A 22,160-nucleotide genomic window follows, 5' to 3' on the forward strand; every position below is an offset into this window, starting at 1 on the left:
GAGTAGTTCTTCTACTTGTATGATGAATCGCCATGAAGTCCTTGAGCTCAACTACACTTTCCATCCTAGTCCGAGACTTAGCTATAATAGACTAGAAATTAAGACTTATAGTTTTGATCACTAACATTGACAAACATGCTTGAGATAGCAACGCATGCGAGTTAGACCGATCAATGCTCTAACAGGTTCTAAGTGTCACTCGCCAGTGAATTGATCTTTTTGCCCTTCTTTCTCAAAATGGACGATTTCTTATACTTTCGCACCAAATGACCCTATTGCACCTGATACACTCAAACGCAATCATAAGATACATAATTTACAAGAAACTCGCAAAGAAAGCATAAAAAATAGATATAAATCTATATGTTTTACATCACCTATCATCCAAATAAACTTGGTGTATAAATACTTGAGTTTGCATTTCTTGCAAACTATCCTAAGAGCCAGGCACACTTCATTCTTGTAATTTCTTGTGGAGCCGTCTACTCGGAGAGGAAAGTACCCTAATTAGGAGAAATGTCTTTCGACCGCTTGTTTAAAGAATCATGTTGGATAAATAAGCTCTACGAGTAACGTTGGTGTGAAACTAGATAATTGCATTGTTATTTTAGTTTTCGGTTATTGATTGTATTGACTAACGGTTGTTGTAACTTTGATTGCACCTAGTTTGTTTATTCTTGAATTTTTTCTCTTCTGATATAAGTCTCACTCAAACTAGATCAAAGTATATAGGGATCTTTAGAACCATTTTTGGATCTAAATACATCTTGTGATAATCTATTGTTAACAGTCTCCGTTCCGCCCGTGATTGATCCCAAGAGGATTCAAGTTGTGTTGTGCAGGTATTGAAGGCAATAGAAGATTTGAAGACGAAGAAGAATTCTTATTAGTTTTTGTATCTTGTGGATTTAGTGCACAAACTTTGATCGGCGGGGATCCAAGTAGAATCGAGTTTATCTTTGATAGACTTGATTGACTAGTTGCGTGAGATCGACATTACCTTATAGTCTATCTTTGATATATATATTGATTGATTGCAAATCTAGAGTTTGATTATTTCGTTAATCAAAGTTTAGATTGACCGAACCAGACAAAGGAGTTTATTAGTTTAAATGGAAGATCCTTTGTCAACAACTCACATATCTTTATAGCAAAGATTAATTAGAGTGGTTACCAAACAGATTCTGCATTTGTTGTTTGGAATACGATCCAAAGGACTTGTTATTCACGTGCGTGACTCTCGAAGTCAAAGGCGCAGGGATACTGAGGAAACTAAGTAGCTAAGGTAGTCTACTTGGTTCAACTATTCGAAGTTGGTATTATATTTTTTATGGCGGCTTAATTATGAGAGTATTCAAAACTGGACTAGGTCCCGGGTTTTCTCTGTATTTGCGGTTTCCTCGTTAACAAAAGCTTGATGTGTCATTTATTTCATTATTCCTCATTATAATTTTTCTATTATAATTAAAGTAGATTACATGTTAATCCGTAATAGTTGATATTGATCTTATAACTTTTAGTCACTGGTCATGAAACTCATACTTCTTCAAAATACTATTGTAAAAGTGTTAAAATAAGTATCTTGTCTTAAAAAACTGAAAGATCATTCCTCAGTAGAAAGACAGAATATACTCCAACCCGATAAAATCAACTCAAAAGGATTAGATGAAAGAATTGATGATCACTTCTAGAAAAAGGTTCCAACTCACTCATGTCGGAACAGTCTCTGTTTACATGAAGGTAGTTTACCTATTAAAAAATTCTAGGAGAAAGGAAAGGAGATAATTTCTGCTAAGAAAAACAATCAGAAACTGATTCAAAAAAATTTGATAATTGTTTTTAACGAACAAACTAATGTACATAATAAGAAAATCCTTAAAATGAGAAGATCATAAGAAAATATCATTAACGGAATTAAAAAAGATTTATCTATCCTTGAAAATTCTCGCATCAGTTCATTTTCTCCCTATGATCAAACCTGCATCACAAGGAAACATCAACTTCTTAGGAGAAAATACTTTGGGCATAAACCTCCAAAGAGGAACATGAACTATGGTTCTGATACTCGTCGTAAGCATGACAAGGATTACTCCGATACAACTTAGTTGTATGGAGTTTGTGCACTCTCATCCAGGCTTGTGCTCATAATTTTCAGGATGAGGAAACACATAAAACGAGAGCACATGTATTATGTTTTTATCAGAATTTTTTTTTACAACATGGGACCTGCGAATCCATATTGTCTAAAAAGTTCATGCCAAACATCGATATTCGGTAATTAGGGTTCATTTAATTTTTGTTTTTAAATTACCCTATGAAGTTTATATTCTTCATGTTATGATAATTCCCTATGGAAATAAAAATATACTCTGTATATTATCGAAAATCACTTTGGTATTTTCAGTCCGAAAGGTTTTTCTTTTAAAAAGAAACTCCGTCTTACCTGTATTGAAACCCTGATAAACTCTTATTTAAACCTCTGAGTATGCCTCCAATAACTCGCAGCATTATAAAAGTCAATAAGGAGGAAGCTCAAAGGGTTAAGGAGTGTCAAGGAATCGATACAGAAAGGAAGAAGAAAAACATCTCTAAAGTCATGTATTATTATGAATTTGATAGTTCTATTGGATCACAAAATGAATCATGTCTTCTGGATTTCAACTTTCAAGATCCAAAAGAAACCAAGTGGATACATATTGATAGTATGGTAAAATTTATCAATGGTTTTGAAGAACTAAGAACCAATCTCATAATAACGGTTCAAAATCAAGATTAACTGAAGGATATAATTGAAGAAACAACAGCTGATCTTGCAGATACGAAGAAACAAGTTAAAAAGCTTGAACAACAAGAAGTGGTTGCTGACAAGTCTCTCGAGATGTGCTTCAAGAGCTTAAACACTGAAAAAACCTCAGTGAACAACCAGAACACCACTAAGGATTAAGTCATATGATGAGATGCTTTATCCAGGAAATAGACATCAATTTGTTGATTTATTTGGATATCTTGTATAAGGTCTATTTCGATTAAAACTATCAATATTTATTATGAATAAAAATTATTTTTTTCTTTGATAGTTTTCGATTGCATTACCTGTGTGAATGCTTATATTTTACGCTATTTGCTTTCGGTTTATGAGATGATTGATTTTCGGTTTTATTAACCTTATTTTCGATATCATATGTTGATAACCTTATGGTTTGTGTGGCTTTTTGATTTAGCGGGATTAAGTTCTAGCCATTGTTGGTATGCTTTATCAAAGGATCACAAGGTGTTCCGATTGAAACTCATATGTGAAAACTTACATAAGGATGACAACACACGTGGAGGCTTAATGATATATCTTTCTGGGAGTGGATATGGAAATTGAGGTAACTTGTTAGTTAATCGTTTTTCATGTTTAAGAAAAGCCTGTTTATATTGCAAATATTTTGCTTTTGCTTAACAAAATTTCGATACAATTGATATGTTTCATTATTGTGTATGGATTGATTTTTATGCTTCAATTGTTTCCGGTTAAGAAAAACTGTGTCAATTTATTTGAGTTATGATTTGGTATCTTCTTTATTGTTTGGTATCAAGTGTTTTTGCTTAACGAAATTCGGTGCGATTGCGATGATTACATTGATTATATTTGTTTCAATTGCTTCCGGTTAAGAAAAACTAAGACAAGTCACTTTATTTTGTATCTATTGTTTTTGCTTAGCAAAAGATTACGGGATCTTGTGTTTAGTCCATTTGATTCTGGATAAGAGAAACTAAGTTAATTCTGATCTTAGTTAGACTTATCAAATGCAGGATTCAGTTATTCAAGTCTAATCGAATGCCTTGACAAGAAAAACTAGTTAACTGACCTAGTGTTTGTATTATCTAAATGGAAAGTTCTAAGTTATTTTCTAGAATAATTAGAGTTTGGTAAGCGAAATAGAGTTAATTCAGATCCCTATTTGGGTCTTATCGAAATAATCGATAGTACATAAACAATTGGTTCGATAAAAAATTAAGTTATCTTAGTCGATTTGTCGCACTAAGGAAAAATTGCTTTTGGCAATTGTTTCCTTGATAATTATTGAAACTAAATTACTTTTGTAGTTTAGGTTTTAGTATTGGTTATCTAAAATAATATATGAAACCTTCGTGCTTAACTCTTATAGGTTGTACAAGTCTTATGGATTTGTAAGATCCTTTCAGTTTGCTTTTTTGTTTTTGGTTTCTTTGTCATTGTTATTTTAGTTTTTGGTTATTGATATGATTGACTAACAGTTAACTTTTGAAAAAGCGGGGGTATAACAACCACACCCAATATTTCGATTAACAATCTGTATGGACTAACTACAATATACTTTCAAGAGAATCAACTAGACTCAAGCTTAATAAAGTATATCAAAGAGTTATATCTCTCTTTCTCGATTCAATTCTTACTCAAGCAAATAGAAATATACGAGTCTAATTGAATACAAGAGAATTCACTTGAACGGTACCAAAGACCAATTTTCAAGTATCAATCAATTTCAATCAACAACCAAAGGTCGGATTTCCAATTGATTTATTCTAACGCACAACCTGTGATATTTCAATTATATAACAAAATATAATGCGGAAAAGAAATAACAAAGACACCATAATTTTGTTAACGAGGAAACTGAAAATGCAGAAAAACCCCGGGACATAGTCCAGATTGAGCACACATTATATTAAGCCGCTACAGACACTAGCCTACTACAAACTAACTTCGATCTGGACTATAGTTGAACCCAAATCAATCTCACACTGATCCAAGGTACAGTTGCGCTCCTTACGTCTATGATCCCAGCAGCTACACACTTGATTCCCTTAGCTGATCTCACCCACAACTAAGAGTTGTTACGACCCAAAGTCGAAGACTTTAATAAACAAACTTGTATCACAAAGAAAAGTCTACGATAATAGATAAATCTGTCTCCCACAGAAATACCTACAAGTTTTTGTTCCGTCTTTTGATAAATCGAGGTGAACATGAACTAATTGATAACCCAGACTTATATTCCCAAAGAACAACCTAGTATTATCAATCACCTCACAATAATCTTAATCGACGTGGTGAAAGAAGATATTGTGGAATCACAAACGATGATGTTTGTGACTACTTTTATATCTTGCCTATCGGAGATAACACTCTCAAGCTAATCGTTACGATTGTACTCAACACGGTAGAATATACAAGATAAGATCACATAACTACGATAAAGTAGTATCGGTATAACTTCACAATCCCAATGAGGTCTTTAAGTCGTTAACTTGGTTTACAAGAAGAAACTTAAGGTTAAAGGATAATTGAATCTTGCTAATACAACTGGTATCATACAGGAGGTGTGGGGATTAGGTTTCCCAGTTGCTAGAGTTTTCCCTTATATAGTCTTTCAAATCAGGGTTTGCAATTAATGTTATCTTAGTAACAAATCATTCAATATTCACCGTTAGATGAAAACCTGATTAGATTCAAGCTAATATCTTTCAACCGTTAGATCGAAAAATTAGCTTGTTAAACACAAATGAAATGCACGTTTTTAGGTTTGTGTAACCGTACCCAAACATGTACATTTGTTGGTTCAACAGTAGTTAACCAAATGGTTATCCATATGAGCACTTTCATCTCAACCATATTCTTCTTCACCATAACTAGTTCAAATGACTCAAATGAACTAGTTAGAGAGTTGTTCAATTGTATAAATATTATATATACAAGACACAATCGAAGCAAAAACGATTTGATTCTCTAGAATCGATTCATGAACTTTATAGCCACGGTTTGCAATTTGCATTCCTTAGTTAATATAAATTTAAGTTCACAAATAATCGTCTTTATATATAACCAACTCAAGTTCGCAAACTTAGTTCGCGGACTTAAGTTCCCGGAAGGAGTTCACAAACTCCAGCAGATATTCTCGGGATGAGAACCTCCGCCAGTTCGCGGACTGGGTTCGCGGACTGAGTTCACAGCTCTTGTTCCGGTTTTCCTGATCAACAAAGTACGCATACTTTGGTTCAAGGAATAAGGACTTATACATATATGTGTTACCACACAATGCTTATATCCAACATGGTTATATAATCTAAACTCTCGTTTCAATCATTGGAACATTCTTAGAGGACGTTATATAGTTGTTATTTACAAACCATTTTTCGTCAAAGCCATTTTCAAAGTGATTGAAACATAACATGACTTTCGTCACCAGGTAAAGATGAACTTGTCCAATGCGAAAGCTTACCAACACATATTTCGAGAAATAGATAGGTGAGATAAACTCGACTCGAAATAGCAAATGTGTATAATCAAAGTCTATGTAGCAAAACGACTTTTGTCTCAAGATAGGAGATAAAGTAGATAGACTTTTGAGTGATAGATAAGTTCAAGTCTCCATATACCTTTTAGTCGATGAAGTTCCACCAGTTCCTTGAGTAGTTCTTCGTCTTGTATGATGATCGCCATGGAGTTCTTGAGCTCAACTACACTTTCTATCCTAGTCTGAGACTTAGCTATAGTAGACTAGAAATCAAGACTTATAATTTTGATCACTAACATTGACAAACATGCTTGAGATAGCAATGCATGCGAGTTCGATCGAGCAGTGCTCTAACAATCTCCCCCTTTGTCAATTTTAATGACAAAACTATCAATACATATGGAATACAAAAATAAGAGAATAAACTTTTGTAGCTCCTATTCCACATGCCTAATCTTCAAAATTACTTGAAATCTTCGTCACTACCAAGTACTCCAATAATCCCAAAGGTTGTAAGTTCAGCATCATCGTTGTTGAAAATACGTAGCTATAACAATGAGAAAACAAGTATTCTCGATCATTGTTATACAGTGTCATAGTATTATTACACAACATCAAAGTTCAATTGTATCACAAATTCGACAATAATACTATGGTGATATGTATCACTCCCCCTTAGTCAATACTCCATCTCACATGGATACCACTCCCCCTTACATAATAATCCGAAAACCATATGTATTTGTAGTGTGAACTACATATTAATTCTCCCCCTTTTTGTCAATAAAATTGGCAAAGGTACGAAAACGGGATCCTAATGAAATTTCCAAAAGAGACATTTCATGACCAAAAGAAAGCATATATCAACTTGTTTAGATAAAATCATAAAGCCGAAACTAAATGCTTTCATCAAGGAGTTTATAAAGATACAAGATAACCCATATAATATTCCACAGCCGCACTCCCCACAAAGATTGGCAATTAAGCACAAGTTCAATTAAGAACTCTCCCCCATAAAATGTCATTCCCGAAAGAGCAACAAGAGCGGCCTTAATTTCAAAAGAAAAGAAGGATTTCTTTGGGCATAACAAATCACATACGAATATGAATTTGAATCCAAAAGTACTCAATTAGATTAATCACAAGAGAACCCATAATTAATCTAATCGGAAATATACAACCAAATTAACCACAAAAAGTGATGAATTTAATTGATCATGCTCGACATAAGAGAACTTACGGAGCCTCATAGTAATACATAAAATAATGGATCAGGGAAGATCAATACTACGGAATATACAAGGATTCATTCTAATTTCCATCACTATTTGCACAATGACACACGATAGGCATAATCCTTGTCAACAAAAGATTTTAACCTATCTTCCATCAATAAATGACATAATAGGCTTAAATTTTGTATTTGTCAAAAGTTCATTCATTCTTTTATCAATACATGCATATCGACATATGAAAGACTTAACTTTTGACAAGGTATGGGACAATCATAGTTCACGGACGCAAACGTACATATCCCATAACCAATTGCAATATATGAAACCATAAAGATTAATACTGCAAAAATCATCTTCCAAACAATTTTAGAATTTAAGCAAATAAGCCTAAAAACATGAAGATGAAAGCGTTGGACATAGCTATGTGTAATCACAATAATGGCTACAAACTCTAGTTATTCTTCTAAGCAAAACAAGAAAATAGAAGATGTACTAGACGTTAAGACCTTTGAAAAATCATTTATAGTCCCCCAACTCATTGTCTCCAACAACCATTGGGACATAAGGTTCATGAAGATAGGAGTTAATATCAATAAACCTTCTTGACTGATATCGAACCAGGGCCTTCTGAATCTCATGAGTCTTAAACACAAAATCCTTTATTTTTTGAATCTCCTTTTGCATCTCCTTCAACAATTCAAGAATATCAGAAAACTTCTGAGAATTGAAGGAACAACTCTAGGCTTCCTCACATTCCTTTTTTTTCTTTTCAATGTCGGAGCTAACAGAGATTTCTCTTTTTCCTTCATGATTGATGGATTGACAATCATATTAACATCTTTTCCATCAGAAGACATGATGCTTGGAGTATCCATAAATGTATGGGTTTGTGAGAGGAAATCACAATTTAAACTCAACAAGTAGTCTTGAGATAGAAAGAGGTTTCAGGGAAGGAAAAAGGAATGTAGGGTTACGCAACCTTTTAACAGGTTCGTGCACGCACAACTCTGAACCCTAGAGAGAGTAGAATTATCGAGAATAACCTTCCTTTATTGATAGACACAAAACTAAGAAAAGAAGAAAATCAAACTTTTCTTAAACCCTGAGAGGTACATAATCTTTTCTCTTTTGATCAGGCACATGAGACAAGATTTACCAATCAACACAATCAAGTTGTGTTGCGGTGAACAAAAATTTGTCCACCATTTTCCTCTTGAGAAGAATCCACAAACCTCTGTCTACCAAATCGATTTGACCATACTTTCTTCTCTAATGGTCTTTTTTTATCCTTGGAAACTAACTTCTTAGACGAAGAAAAAATCCTACATACCTCAGCGGTCTTCTGAGAAAGTTTAAGCTTATTTGCTAATTGATTTGCTCTTCGTTGAAGTTTGTTGACATGCCTCAATCGGTGTTTGTACTTGTAACACCTTGATAGTTCATGACCCTTTGCAGAACAATATGAGCACGTCAACTTGGATAAAAATCAGGCATCTGAGATGTGCAAGAAGCTAGGCACATAGTGGTACCTGAAACATCACATACAGAGTTTCCGAGGACAGGGTCAATTTTTTCTTCCAGATTGGTTGAGTTTTCTTCTGAAGGAATATCAAGATTGATGTATGTATTGCTACAATTATCAAAATCAATATTTTCACCAAGAAGGGCAACGCTTTATTTCTCGTCTTTATTAGAATCATAGCTGTCAGACATTTCATCAAGAGTTGCAGCAAGAACTTTGTTCCCAGTGTACTTCTTCCGATTTGGACACTCATTTGCAAAATGACCAAAACCTTTACACTTAAAGCACTGAGGCATATCCTCGTCATCAGTTTCATTTGTGTCCCTGTTTTTAGGAGGAATACGTTTATGAGGTTTAACTGATGACTTATGATTGTCTCTTGAAAACCGTTTACTTCTCTTCAATAGAAGATCTCTAAACTGTCTTGTGATCATAGAGACTGATTTGTCAAGATCTTCATCTGATGAATCAGCCTCAGAAAGATCATCCTCAGAGACATGAACACTTTTACTTTTTTCAAGTAATCTAGTGTTTTTTTGTGCTTTGAAAGCGACATCCTTTACGATTTTGCATGTATGCTCATGATCAAAGATCTTTGGCTTTCCAACCAACGTGTTTCTGGAAAGAGCATCGAGGTTATTTCCTTCAACGATGGCATGCTTCTTAAAATCGTATCTAGATGGCAGTGATCTGAGAATTTTCATCACAATGTCTTTTTCGGGAATAGTCTTACCCAATGCAAAAGATGCATTAACAATTTCAGACACTTTGTGATTGAACTCATCAAATGAATCTTCATCTGTCATACGAAGGTTTTCCCAATTGGAATTAAGGTTTTGAAGCCTGGCCTCCTTTTCACTGGTATTACCTTCGAATACGGTTTCTAAGATATTCCAAGCATCTTTAGACCTAGTGCACGTAGTCACATGGTGCTGAAGATCCGGGGTAATGGCATGTATGATGGCATTCAAGCCGTCAGAGTTTTGCTTTGCAGCAAGTATCTCGGCAGGACTGTATTCACCAATGTCCTTAGGAACGTTTACATTTCCTACTGCCACAACGGGAGCATCATAGCCATTAAAAACATATACCCATGATTGAAAATCACGTGCTTGAAGAAAAGCTCGCATATCAATTTTCCACCATAAGTAATTAGAGCCATCGAAGACTGGTGGTACGTTAATAGAGATAACACCTCTGTCCATAAAGTCAAATCGCTACAAACACAGACTTGTAAGGTCTTTAACATATTTGCCTGCTCTGATACCAATTGAAAAAGCGGGGGTACAATAACCACACCCAATATTTCGATTAGCAATCTGTATGGACTAACTCCAATATACTTTCAAGAGAATCAACTAGACTCATCTTAATAAAGTATATCAAAGAGTTATATCTCTCTTTCTCGATTCAATTCTTACTCAAGCAAATAGAAATCTGTGAGTCTAAATGAATACAAGAGAAATCACTTGAATGGTACCAAAGACCAATGTTCAAGTATCAATCAATTTCAATCAACAAACAAAGGTCGGATTTCTAATTTGATTGATTATAACGCACAATCTGTGATATTTCAATTATATAACAAAATATAACGTGGAAAAGAAATAACACAGACACTAGAATTTTGTTAACGAGGAAACCGCAAATGCAGAAAAACCCCGGGACCTAGTCCAGATTGAACACCCATTGTATTAAGCCGCTACAGACACTAGCCTACTACAAACTAACTTCGGTATGGACTGTAGTTGAACCCCAATCAATCTCACACTGATCCAAGGTACAGTTGCGCTCCTTACGTCTCTGATCCCAGCAGGATACTACGCACTTGATTCCCTTAGCTGATCTCACCCACAACTAAGAGTTGCTACGACCCAAAGTCGAAGACTTTAATAAACAAATATGTATCACACAGAAAAGTCTATGATAATAGATAAATCTGTCTCCCACAAAAATACCTACAAGTTTTTGTTCCATCTTTTGATAAATCAAGGTGAACAGGAACCAATTGATAACCCAGACTTATATTCCCGAAGAACAGCCTAGTATTATCTTTTTTTTGCTCGATAATAAGAATTTTATTAAAACCAAAATAAGAATTCACAATACAAAATTTCCCATATGGGCCTTAAAACTAAAAACAAAGAAACCCCAACTGGACCTCAGAAAAGCAAGCAAAGTCCTTTTTAAATTAGGCTTACAAATGAGAAGCTTAGCAAAATCTATAATATTTTAAGAATGGAATTTCAATTTTCTTGAAGAAAGGTGGTCTTCCAGTAAACACAACACAATCCCCTTTATTCATTCCAGCTCCCTTTTTGGCCAAAGAATCAGCTGAGAAGTTTACTTCTCTAAAGCTATGCACAAACTCCCAATTTATTCTGCTACATATCTTCTTCTATCTTGTAATAGAAATCCAGGGAAGATTTCCATTTCTAAAAGCTGATATGGATACACTTGAATCAGTTCTAAAACAAACATCTAAGAAGTTATTAGCTACTGCTCATTCACCTGCAAATAGTACTGCCATTATTTCAGCCAAGAAATTTGTTGCAATCCCCAAACCTCCAGCGGCAGCAACTTTAACATCACCAGTCCAATCTCTTCCTATGAAACCAAATCCATAATCACCAGGACTCCCTCTTGCAACACCATCACAGCACATCAATAACTGATTTCTCTTAGGAAGATGAGAAAACCATTATTGGACCTGAAGATATCTGACTTTCCTACATCTTAGATTAAAGAATTTTATAATCTGAAGATCATCAAGGAATTCCACATGTATGCAGACATTCTAATATCACTGTCAGTTGTGAATTTTAGAATTATTTTCTTGATTATCTCAAAGTTATACTCCTCACCTTCATATACTGCTTTATTTCTGGAGAACCATATTTCCTTCAAAGTAATGAAAGCAGCATTTCTCCAAATATCCTTTACTGCAGGACTTTTTGTTTTTGCTGCTGATAAGATATCTCCAAATGCAGTTGGATTTATGAATTGAAAAACACCCCCAAGCCATTTCCAGATTATTTCACTATAACCACAGTACCACAAAATATGTTTTAGTGTTTCCTCTGATTGTTTGCAGAAGGGGCATCTGGATGCAAGTTGGAATTTCTTCTTTTTCATAGTATCATCAGATGGTACTACCCTCCTAACTATCTTCCATACATTACTAGAAATACTAGGGTGCACACTAGTATTATAGTGATTCTAATATCACAGCCTAGTATTATCAATCACCTCACAATAATCTTAATCGACGCGGCGAAAGAAGATATTGTGGAATCACAAACGATGAGACGAAGATGTTTGTGACTACTTTTATATATTGCTTATCGGAGATAACAATCTCAAGCCAATCGTTACGATTGTACTCAACACGATAGAATATGCAATATCAGATCACACAACTACGATAAAGTAGTATCGGTCTGGCTTCACAATCCCAATGAAGTCTTTAAGTTGTTAACCTGGTTTGCAAGAAGAAACCTAAGTTTAAAGGAGAATTGACTCTAGCTAATACAACTAGTATCACACAGGAGGTGTGGGGGACTAGGTTTCCCAGTTGGTAGAGTTCTCCCTTATATAGTCTTTCAAATCAGGGTTTGCAATCAATGTTAGCTTAGTAACAAAGCATTTAATATTCACCGTTAAATGAAAACCTGATTAGATTTAAGCTAATATCTTTCATCTGTTAGATAGAAAACTTAGCTTGTTACACACAAATGAAATGCACGTTGTGTAACCATACCCAAACATGTACATTTGTTGGTTTAACAGTAGTTAACCAAATGGTTAGCCATATGATCACTTTCATATCAACCATATTCTTCTTCACCATAACTAGTTCAAATGACTCAAATGAACTAGGTAAGAGAGTTGTTCAATTGTATGAATCTTATATAACTATACAAGACACAATCGAAGCAAAAACGATTTGATTCACTCGAATCGATTCATGAAGTTTATAGCCACGGTTTGCAATTTGCATTCCTTAGTTAATATAAATATAAGTTCACAAATAATCGTCTTTAGATATAACCAACTCAAATTCGCAGACTTAGTTCGCGGACTTAAGTTCCCGGAAGGAGTTCACAAACTCCAGCAGATATTCTCGGGATGAGAACCTCCACCAGTTCGCGGACTGAGTTCACAGTTCTTGTTCCGGTTTTTCTGATCAACAAAGTACGCATACTTTGGTTCAAGGAATAAGGACTTATACTTATATGTGTTACCAAACAATGCTTATATCCAACATGGTTATATAATCTAAACTCTCATTTCAATCATTAAAACATTCTTAGAGGACGTTATGTAGTTGTTATTCACAAACCATTTTTCGTCAAAGCCATTTTCAAAGTGATTGAAACATAACATGACTTTCGTCACTAGGTAAAGATGAACTTGGCCAAAGCGAAAGCTTACCAGCACGTATTTCGAGAAATAGATAGGCGAGATAAACTCGGCTCGAAACAACAAATGTGTATAATCAAAGTCTATATATCAAAACGTCTTTTGTCTCAAGATAGGAGATAGAGTAGATAGACTTTTGAGTGATAGATAAGTTCAAGTCTCCACATACCTTTTAGTCGATGAAGTTCCACCAGTTCCTTGAGTAGTTCTTCGTCTTGTATGATGATCCCCATGGATTTCTTGAGCTCAACTACACATTTTATCCTAGTCCGAGACTTAGCTATAATATACTAGAAACAAAGACTTATAGTTTTGATCACTAACATTGACAAACATGCTTGAGATAGCAACGCATGCGAGTTCGACCGAGCAGTGCTCTAGTAACTTTGATTACACCTAGTTTGTTTATTCTTGAGAACCTTCTCTTTTGATATAAGGCTCACTCAAACTAGATCAACGTATCGACGGGATCTTTAGAACCATTTTTAGATCTAAAGACTTCTTGTGATAATCCATTGTTAATAAACTCCGTTCTGCGCGCGATTGATCACAAGAGTATTCAAACTGTGTTGTGCAGGTGTTGAAGGCAATAGAATATTTGAAGAAGAATAAGAAGTCTTATTGTTTTTAGTATCATGTGGATTTAGTGCATGGACCTTGATCGGCTGGGAACCAACTAGAATCGTGTTTATCTTTGATAGACTTAATTAACTAGTTGCGTGAGATCGGCATCACCTTATTGTCTCTCTTTGATATCTATATTGATTGATTGCAAATATAGAATTTGATTATTTCGGTAATCAAAGTTTAGATTGACCTAACCAGACAAAGGAGTTTATTAGTTTAAACGGAAGAAACTTTGTCAACAACTCACATATCTTTATAGCAAAGATTGATTAGAGTGGTTACCAAACATATTCTTCCTTTATTATTTGGAATACGATCCAAATGACTTGTTATTCACGTGCATGACTTTCGAAGTCGATGGCGCAGGGATACTGAGGAAACTAAGTAGATAGGGGTAGTCTACTTGGTCTCAACTATACGAAGTTGGTATCAGATTTTGTATAGCGGCTTAATTCTGAGGGTATTCAAAATTGGACTAGGTCCCGGGTTTTCCTGCATTTGCGGTTTCCTAGTTAACAAAATCTTGTTGTTCCATTAACTTTATTATTCCACATTATAATTTTTTTATTATAATTAAAGTAAATTGTATTTGTACGTTAATCCGTAACACTTGATATTGATCATATAGAGTTTCGGTTTAATACTGTAAATATTATAAAGTGAACACTTCGTTGTCACATCGTCTCGATCTTGAATCCATAGTCAATCACACAAGTGATCTTGTTGTTGTATTGTCTCGATCTCGTATCCATAGACGATCACACGAAGTGTGTACCGAAGTTGTTGTATTGTATCGACTCTGTCCATAGACGATCACACTTGGTAAAGGACTTATAGATTGATAAATAAAAGATTGTGGTGTACTTGGGTACCCTCGTATTTTCAGTTTCTATTTCTATACCGTAAGATTTCCAGTCGTTTCTAAGTGAAAACATAACATGCGAAGTTATATATGTGAAACACTAATATAATAGACTTGATCATCAAATTATGATCAAAGTGTCAAGGAACAATATATTAATAGTGATAAGTGCTTTATATTGGTATATTGAGTTACAAAGTATAATGGTTATCTCTTGGGCTTTGTAATTGCGACATCGACATAATCTTTATAACTCGTTACTAGATTGTGTAATGAACGCATGTTTTATTTCATACCTAGAAAACTACATGTTTAATTGTATGAGTTTAAGGAAGTGGACATATGGACTTGTTTCATAGTTGAAAGGAAACCAAGAGGATTGAAGGTCCATCTTTCATTGAATATCTTATGGTTGGACCGATTCCTACCTATATTAGAAGTCAAGGAAAAACTGATCCTAACTTGTTTTAGGAGTCATGGTAGAACCGGTCCCAATATGCAAAGTCGATTTCTCTAAGTCACGTACACTTTAGGGTTTGTGTGATTTGGAAATTGGGTATGCAAAATAGGAAAGTTCAAGACATCGACATAATGAGTAATTTGAACATGTGATTAAATATTATTTCTTAATTGTTCAAAGATATTCCTTGATACTCAAGATGAAATCCCAAACCGAAATAGTAGAGAGTCTTTTTGAGATTTTCGAGATTATATATTTTGTTTTACCAGGAAGAAAAACATATCTCTTGAAAGATATATTAGTTAAGTGCTAGATAATATTAAGTTTTCCAAGAGATTTCGGTTATACAGTGTAATATTGGTTGGAATTAGAAAAAAAAAACAAATTTAGGTGCTTTATTGCATATCTTAAGAATATTTTCGGTTATGGAAATTCCTTGGTGTCCAAACTACCTTGGTATATAAATAGTGAAGTTTGTTCTTCTTACAAAATTATCCCGAGGCAAGCAATTCGTTTCATAGTCATTGTTGTAGCCGACTAACAGTATTCTCGTAATACTATATTGGAGAGAAGAGCAACCTAATTAGGAAAATCTCTTAGTATGTTATTTTAAAGACTTCTTTAGGATAAAAAACGTCTACTAGTATCGTTGGTGGGAAATTAGAAGTGTAACGTCATTTTAGTTATTGATTATTGATTTGATTGACTAACGGTAGTTTTCACTTGATTTGCATATAGTTTGATTATTCTTGAGAGCCTTCTCTTTTCACATAAGGTCACTCAAACTAGATCAAGAGTTTAATATTTACTTGTGATCATCCATTGTTAATAGACTTTGTTCTGCGCGTGATCGATCATAAGTCAGGAATCAATTTTGTTATTGTGCAGGTACAAAAGACTATTGAAGATTGAAGACAATATGATTTTTTTTATTGGTTTTTTATCTTTGTGATTTGCTTCATGCACAAACTTGATCGGCTGGGATCCGACTAGATCTAGTTTATCTTTTGATAGACTGATTATTAACTAGTTGTATTTAGATCTACAAGCTATCATTTGATTGTACTCTTCAGTATCCGAATCAAGTAATTTTTTTTAACTTGATATGCTTAACTTGTTTAATCCATATCTTGGAAGATCTAAAACCCGACAAAGGAGTTTAATTGATTTTAAACAGAAAAGCCTTTGTCACCCTCAAAGATAGATATCTCTGATTGATTTCTTGAGATAAGAAGAGTGGTTACCAAACAAATTAGTCCTTTACTGTTTGGAATACAATCGAAAGGGTTGGGATTTTAACGTCTTCAGAGAGACATAAGCAACTTAAGATAGTGGACTCTATCTTAGAATTCACGTGCGTTGGCCAGGTTAGTTGTAGACGTAGGGATACTGAGGAAACTAGGGGGAGTTTACTTGGTCTCAACTACACGAAGTTGGTAGTGTCTTTGTATAACAGATTAATTCCGAGAGCATTCAAAACTGGACTAGGTCCCGGGGTTTTCTGCATTTATGGTTTCCTCGTTAACAAAATCTTGTTGTGTCATTTACTTTACTTCCGCGTTATAATTGTTTAGTTATCATAAAGTAAATTACATTATACGTTAATCCAAGCACTTGATATTGATCCTATAGTTGAATTGGTCTTGTACCGTAACTATTATCAAGCACTTAACTATGATGTTTTTGTTGTATTATCTCGACTTCTTTGTCCATAGACGGTCACACAAGGTATCAGACTTATAGGTTGATATCGAAAATATTGTAGTGTACTTGGTACCCTCGTCATTTCAAATAAAATTTTTAGAATTTAAACAGTTTTGAAGAAGAATTACAAGTCGCTAATATGCCATCAATATTATTTTCTTCTCTAATAATGTGACAATTTTTGCACTCCTGAAATTTTTTTTAACAGATTTAAAAAATCTGAAATAACTGAGGTAGTCTATTTTACAACTGTCTCCCATTAATCGCAGTTATCACATTTTCACAATCTCTTTGCAAATGTAGATGATTAACATCCCTTTCCTTTTCCCAACTATAACCTCCAGTGCTCAATAGCCTCTGCTTGCTCCTCATCAGATGCTAATCTTAGGATCCCTCAAGTTTCAAACCATTCACCTGTCAAGTTACAAATGTTTAGTCCAATTCCATCTCTATTATGTAACTTAACAAATCTGACATCAAAATTGATTTTAATAAAAGATGCAGACAGCCTAGTCTATCCAACATTCCAATTAATGTTAAACGATGTTATTGGCAGAATGAGCAATACTCCCTATGATGAATATCAATATTTTTAAATACTTTTGAACACCTGCATTTCCAAATAAACCACATAATTGCGTCTGTCAATAAAATAATTGTATTCCTTTGGTCCAAAGTGTTCAAAGAACTATTAATCAATTCACCAACCCAATCAACAAGGTTGAAATTAACAATTCTAGAGGAATGAAATGAACCTTTAGTCCCACGTTGGGTAAAACCAAAGAGAAACTCCACTATACAACTACTCTCTTATAAAACTAGACAACCGTGGATGGAATGGGTGGCCAAACAATATATATCCCAACCAAAGCCATAGCGCATATACCATGCAACACCAAGTCATATATCTGCTCGATATTACTTTTGCAAGTTTTTTTTTTAGGAAATTAATTCCAAAAAATATGTTCTTAAGGATTTAATTATGGAAGAATTGCTTGTCCGAGTTTATCTTTATTTGTTTTACAAACCTAAAACTTGTTTTACAAGAAATTTGAAACCCTAGATTTTCTTTTCTCTAATAAATATTAGATGTTTTCATAATTGAAACTTGCGTCCAGAAGCTGCTACTTTCCCGTCTTTTTTTCACATCTTCTTGCTTTTTTTTGCGCTTTGCTCGTTTATTTACTTCCAATCCCTGCTGCTAAGTTCAAGAGTGGGTGGATTTTGTTGTGCTAACACAAGTTATATCGGGCAGTCTTATCTTGGACACACCTTCACATGTTGGGGAGTATTGCTCATTCTTGAATATACCCACGGACTAATGTGTGAACGACAATTTTTTGAACCTGTTTTACCTTCGTCAAGTATTTGTGATAGAGTTGTTTTGATTCGGGTTCTTTATATATTACGTTGATACATCTAACTTTATTGTTCATTGTCGCAAAATTCCAACATTTTATCCTTGAGCTTCTAAAGTGCTTTCACACGGAACAAATATCCGCTATACTTTTTGATATTTTTTTTAACAAGTAGAATAAATACTTGGCTTTAAATAAAAATAAAGTGGCTAAACTTTTTACCACCTTCGACTGCTATTTTTCCGTATGGTATTATTACTTTTCACCGGTTATATTTGTTTCTCAACCGAAATATTTTGATTCCATCCCCTTTTAACTCTGTCAAATAGATAAATATTTCGTTTTCCTATTAATATTTCTTAAAGAAAACAAAATAAAGTCTACGCATCTTTTCATATGTAATTTGGATCTAACATGAAATTTGAGGTTTTCTCATAAACACAAAGATATAAAACTCCCCCCTCTTCATAATTTCTCATCTTCATTTTCAAATTAACATAGATTATTAACTCCTCGTACATAATTTAAACCCTAAACACTGTTTAAGCATTCCATCAAAGTTTTATGCGGCTGCTACCGTCTCTCCATTATTGGAAGACTCTGATCCGGCTACCGTTGCCGCCACCACCACCAAAGGAATTTCCTTCTTTGAGACCCACGAACACTTTTCTTTTTTCTCATCCTGTTGAATTTGTTGTTGCCTGCATTCTAAGCTACAAAATGCGGCATCACCCCTGAAAAGAATATCCCATCAAAAGTTAAAACCTTGCTTTTGTAGATAAAAGTAAAGATAATATTAGCCCTTAGTTGCAAATATAAATGGACTCGAGTTCTATTTACTTCGAAAATTGGTCCTTGATAGTAAATAACTCAGAGATAGATTCTCTGCTCAGAACTTCACATTTTTATATTTTTATATACTCCACATCCACTTGAGAGTTGAGAGTTGAGATGAGAGTTGACATCATCTGCAATAGTTTAATAGTAGCTGATATTCAACCTATTCTTTTTGGTTTCTTTTTCCCATAATTTCAACAATTTCATAATTTCGTTTAATGGAAATTTTAAAAAATGTTTAAATTCTAAAACGGGAAACCTATGCGGGAAACTCATCGACAGTTCGGTTGAGTGAGATACAAACTATTCAGCCATACTTTTTTTTTTCAGTTTTCAAATTAGTACCAAAATGAATTTAAGGAGAAATCTTCAAGAATAATATTTTTTTCTTTATAGAAATGAAAAGAAAATAGAAATCCTTAGTGTTAGTATTTAAAAAGACAGAGAGGCAGTTAAAGTGGTTGATAACTTCGTGAAAACAGTTCTATATTTGGCACAAACACTCCAATCACGAGAAATTCTGAACAATTCTGAAACTTTCCGACAGAAGAAAGAAGAAAGTATAGAAAATCTGTAAAGTTTTTCAAATCCGAAAAACCTTTACAATTAAATCTGAAATACAAATTAAATCCCATTAACCTCCGAGTTGCAGAATTCAAAAGGAACCCAAACCAAATTCAGAGAGAAAGACGGATCTAATTAATGTGCATCCATATAATTCTAAAGTAATTCAAATCACCAATTAAATAAATAAAGATCCAATCGAGAAACATACCTGTACATGAAGATATCACGACCAGGAGCAAGCCGACGTTTACAGAGTCCACAAGATCTCAAGAAATGTGCAGCAGCTTCAACAGCAAAATCCCCTGAATTTCTTCTCTGGTTAAATCTAGGTTTAGGCGGTGCAACATTACTTGACATAAATTTCTGTTCGAATTCAGTGTTAGAAGTAATAGCATCACCACCACCAACAGTATTTCTTCTCGAGAGATGATGATGAACAAACCCATGATCTGTAATATTAACATCACCAACACCCGCTTGTTTATTGTTGTTAATATTATTCTGTACATGGTGATGATGAGCTCTAAGAACCATGACATCGTTTATAGAAGGATCTAAAGGTGGTAATGATGTATCCATGTTTATTGGATCTACAGTTAATCCTGTCATACTTGTTGTTCTTCTCATTGATGGTCTAGCTCTCTTCCCCAACATCATCTTCTTCTCTCTTCTGCTACTACCGAAGATACTGCTACTCCCTCTCTTACAGACCAGAGAGAAGAGAAGAGATTTGGTTGGTTTCTTACAGTGCGTAGAAGAGAGAGGAGAAGAGGGGGGAGTGGTGGAAGGTGGAGAGAGGGGGAATATAAATGAAATGAAAAGCCAGAAATTTGAGGACAGAATCTCGACCGTTCGATTTCTTATACCATCAAGAGCTAATTATTGTTTCATTATTTACTTATTTATTCTTCGTAGAATATTGTCCACGTCAAGGTTTACCTTTCTGTACTTTTGATTCATTGCGGGAGCCGAGTTTTGGATGTCGCAAATGATTCACACCGTGTGTCACTGTCATCTAGTGGAAGAGTGACCATGTTTCTTGCAACTTGAAAGGTGGAGAGAAATGAACTTATTAGGAGTTATGTATGGGCTCAAGGCTGTGGCTTGAGACCCATTGATATAGTCTAAATCCAGTTAGGGTTTTTGGGGTCTTGTATAAAAGAGAGAACGTGAATGAATGAATAAACAGAACTTGAGAATACACAAAACTTAACATGGCATCAAGAGCCCGAGTTGATTAACGAGAACCCGAGAACCCTAATCCAGTAAACATGGTGGATGATACAGAATCATCAAAAAGAGGAAAAGTTGTAGAGAACAGCATACAAAAGAAGAACCCAATATATCATCTGGGGTCAAGTGATGGACCAGGAATTATCATCACTCTGATTGTATTGAAGGGAACAAACTATGATGAATGGGCTAGAGCAGTGAGAAGATCATTGATAGCCAAAAGAAAGTTTGGTTTTGTTGATGGAACCGTCACGGAACCACAAGAACCTGAGGAGTTGGCGGAGTGGATTGCAGTGCATTCGATGCTGGTTTCTTGGATTAGCAATACGTTGGAGACATCTATTAGATCGACGTTGGGAGATTATGACGATGCGAGCTTGCTGTGGACGCACTTGAAGAAAATATTTTGTGTTGTAAGCGGAACTCGGATATGCCAGTTGAAAGCTGCCTTAAGCGAGTGCAAACAAAAGAAAACCGAGGGTATAGCCGTGTACTATGGGAGATTAAACAAGATATGGGATGAGATGGTGACGTATATGAAAATACCTAAGTGCAGCTGCGGTAAGTGCACGTGCAATATTGCGACAGAGGTTAGTATGTTGAGAGAAGAAGATTTCTTACACTATTTTTTGATTGGCTTGGATTCTATGTATAGTTCCCTGCGTGAGCAATTATTGGCAAGAGATACACTACCATCTATAGATGTGGCTTATCAAGCAGTGGTGAACTCGGAACGTCTAAGATTGGGGGATGGAGTTGTGGCATCTCAGACACAGGATAACGTTATGACGTTCAAGGTCCAGTCTGATCAGCGTCCATTCAATAATTTATATGATCCTAACAAATATTGCAAGCACTGTAGTCGAGAAAGACATTCAGATGAAGGGTGTTATCAACTTATTGGATACCCGGAATGGTGGGGTGACAGACCAAGAGGTGGAAAAGGATATGGTAGAGGAGGCAGAACTGATGGTAGAGGACGTGCGGGTGCTGGATTTGTGAACAGCAGAGGAGGTAAAGGACAAGGCAATGTTCGTGCGCATAATTTGAACATCTCAGCAGCATCTACA

The 22,160-nt window shown here is 34.8% G+C and overlaps 1 protein-coding gene across 1 annotated transcript; it reads right to left on the minus strand.

The window, feature by feature from the left end:
- Positions 1 to 18,779: 18,779 nt before the first annotated feature.
- LOC113347492 lies at positions 18,780 to 20,647 on the minus strand. The gene is made up of 2 exons (XM_026591158.1): positions 20,066 to 20,647; positions 18,780 to 19,187 (listed from the first exon to the last, which is right to left on the minus strand). The coding sequence occupies exons 1-2, from the start codon at positions 20,512 to 20,514 to the stop codon at positions 19,016 to 19,018; spliced, it is 621 nt and encodes a 206-aa protein (XP_026446943.1). The 5' UTR covers positions 20,515 to 20,647; the 3' UTR covers positions 18,780 to 19,015.
- Positions 20,648 to 22,160: the final 1,513 nt, after the last annotated feature.

This window comes from Papaver somniferum, chromosome 2, assembly GCF_003573695.1.
Source record: "Papaver somniferum cultivar HN1 chromosome 2, ASM357369v1, whole genome shotgun sequence".
NCBI lineage: Eukaryota > Viridiplantae > Streptophyta > Magnoliopsida > Ranunculales > Papaveraceae > Papaver > Papaver somniferum.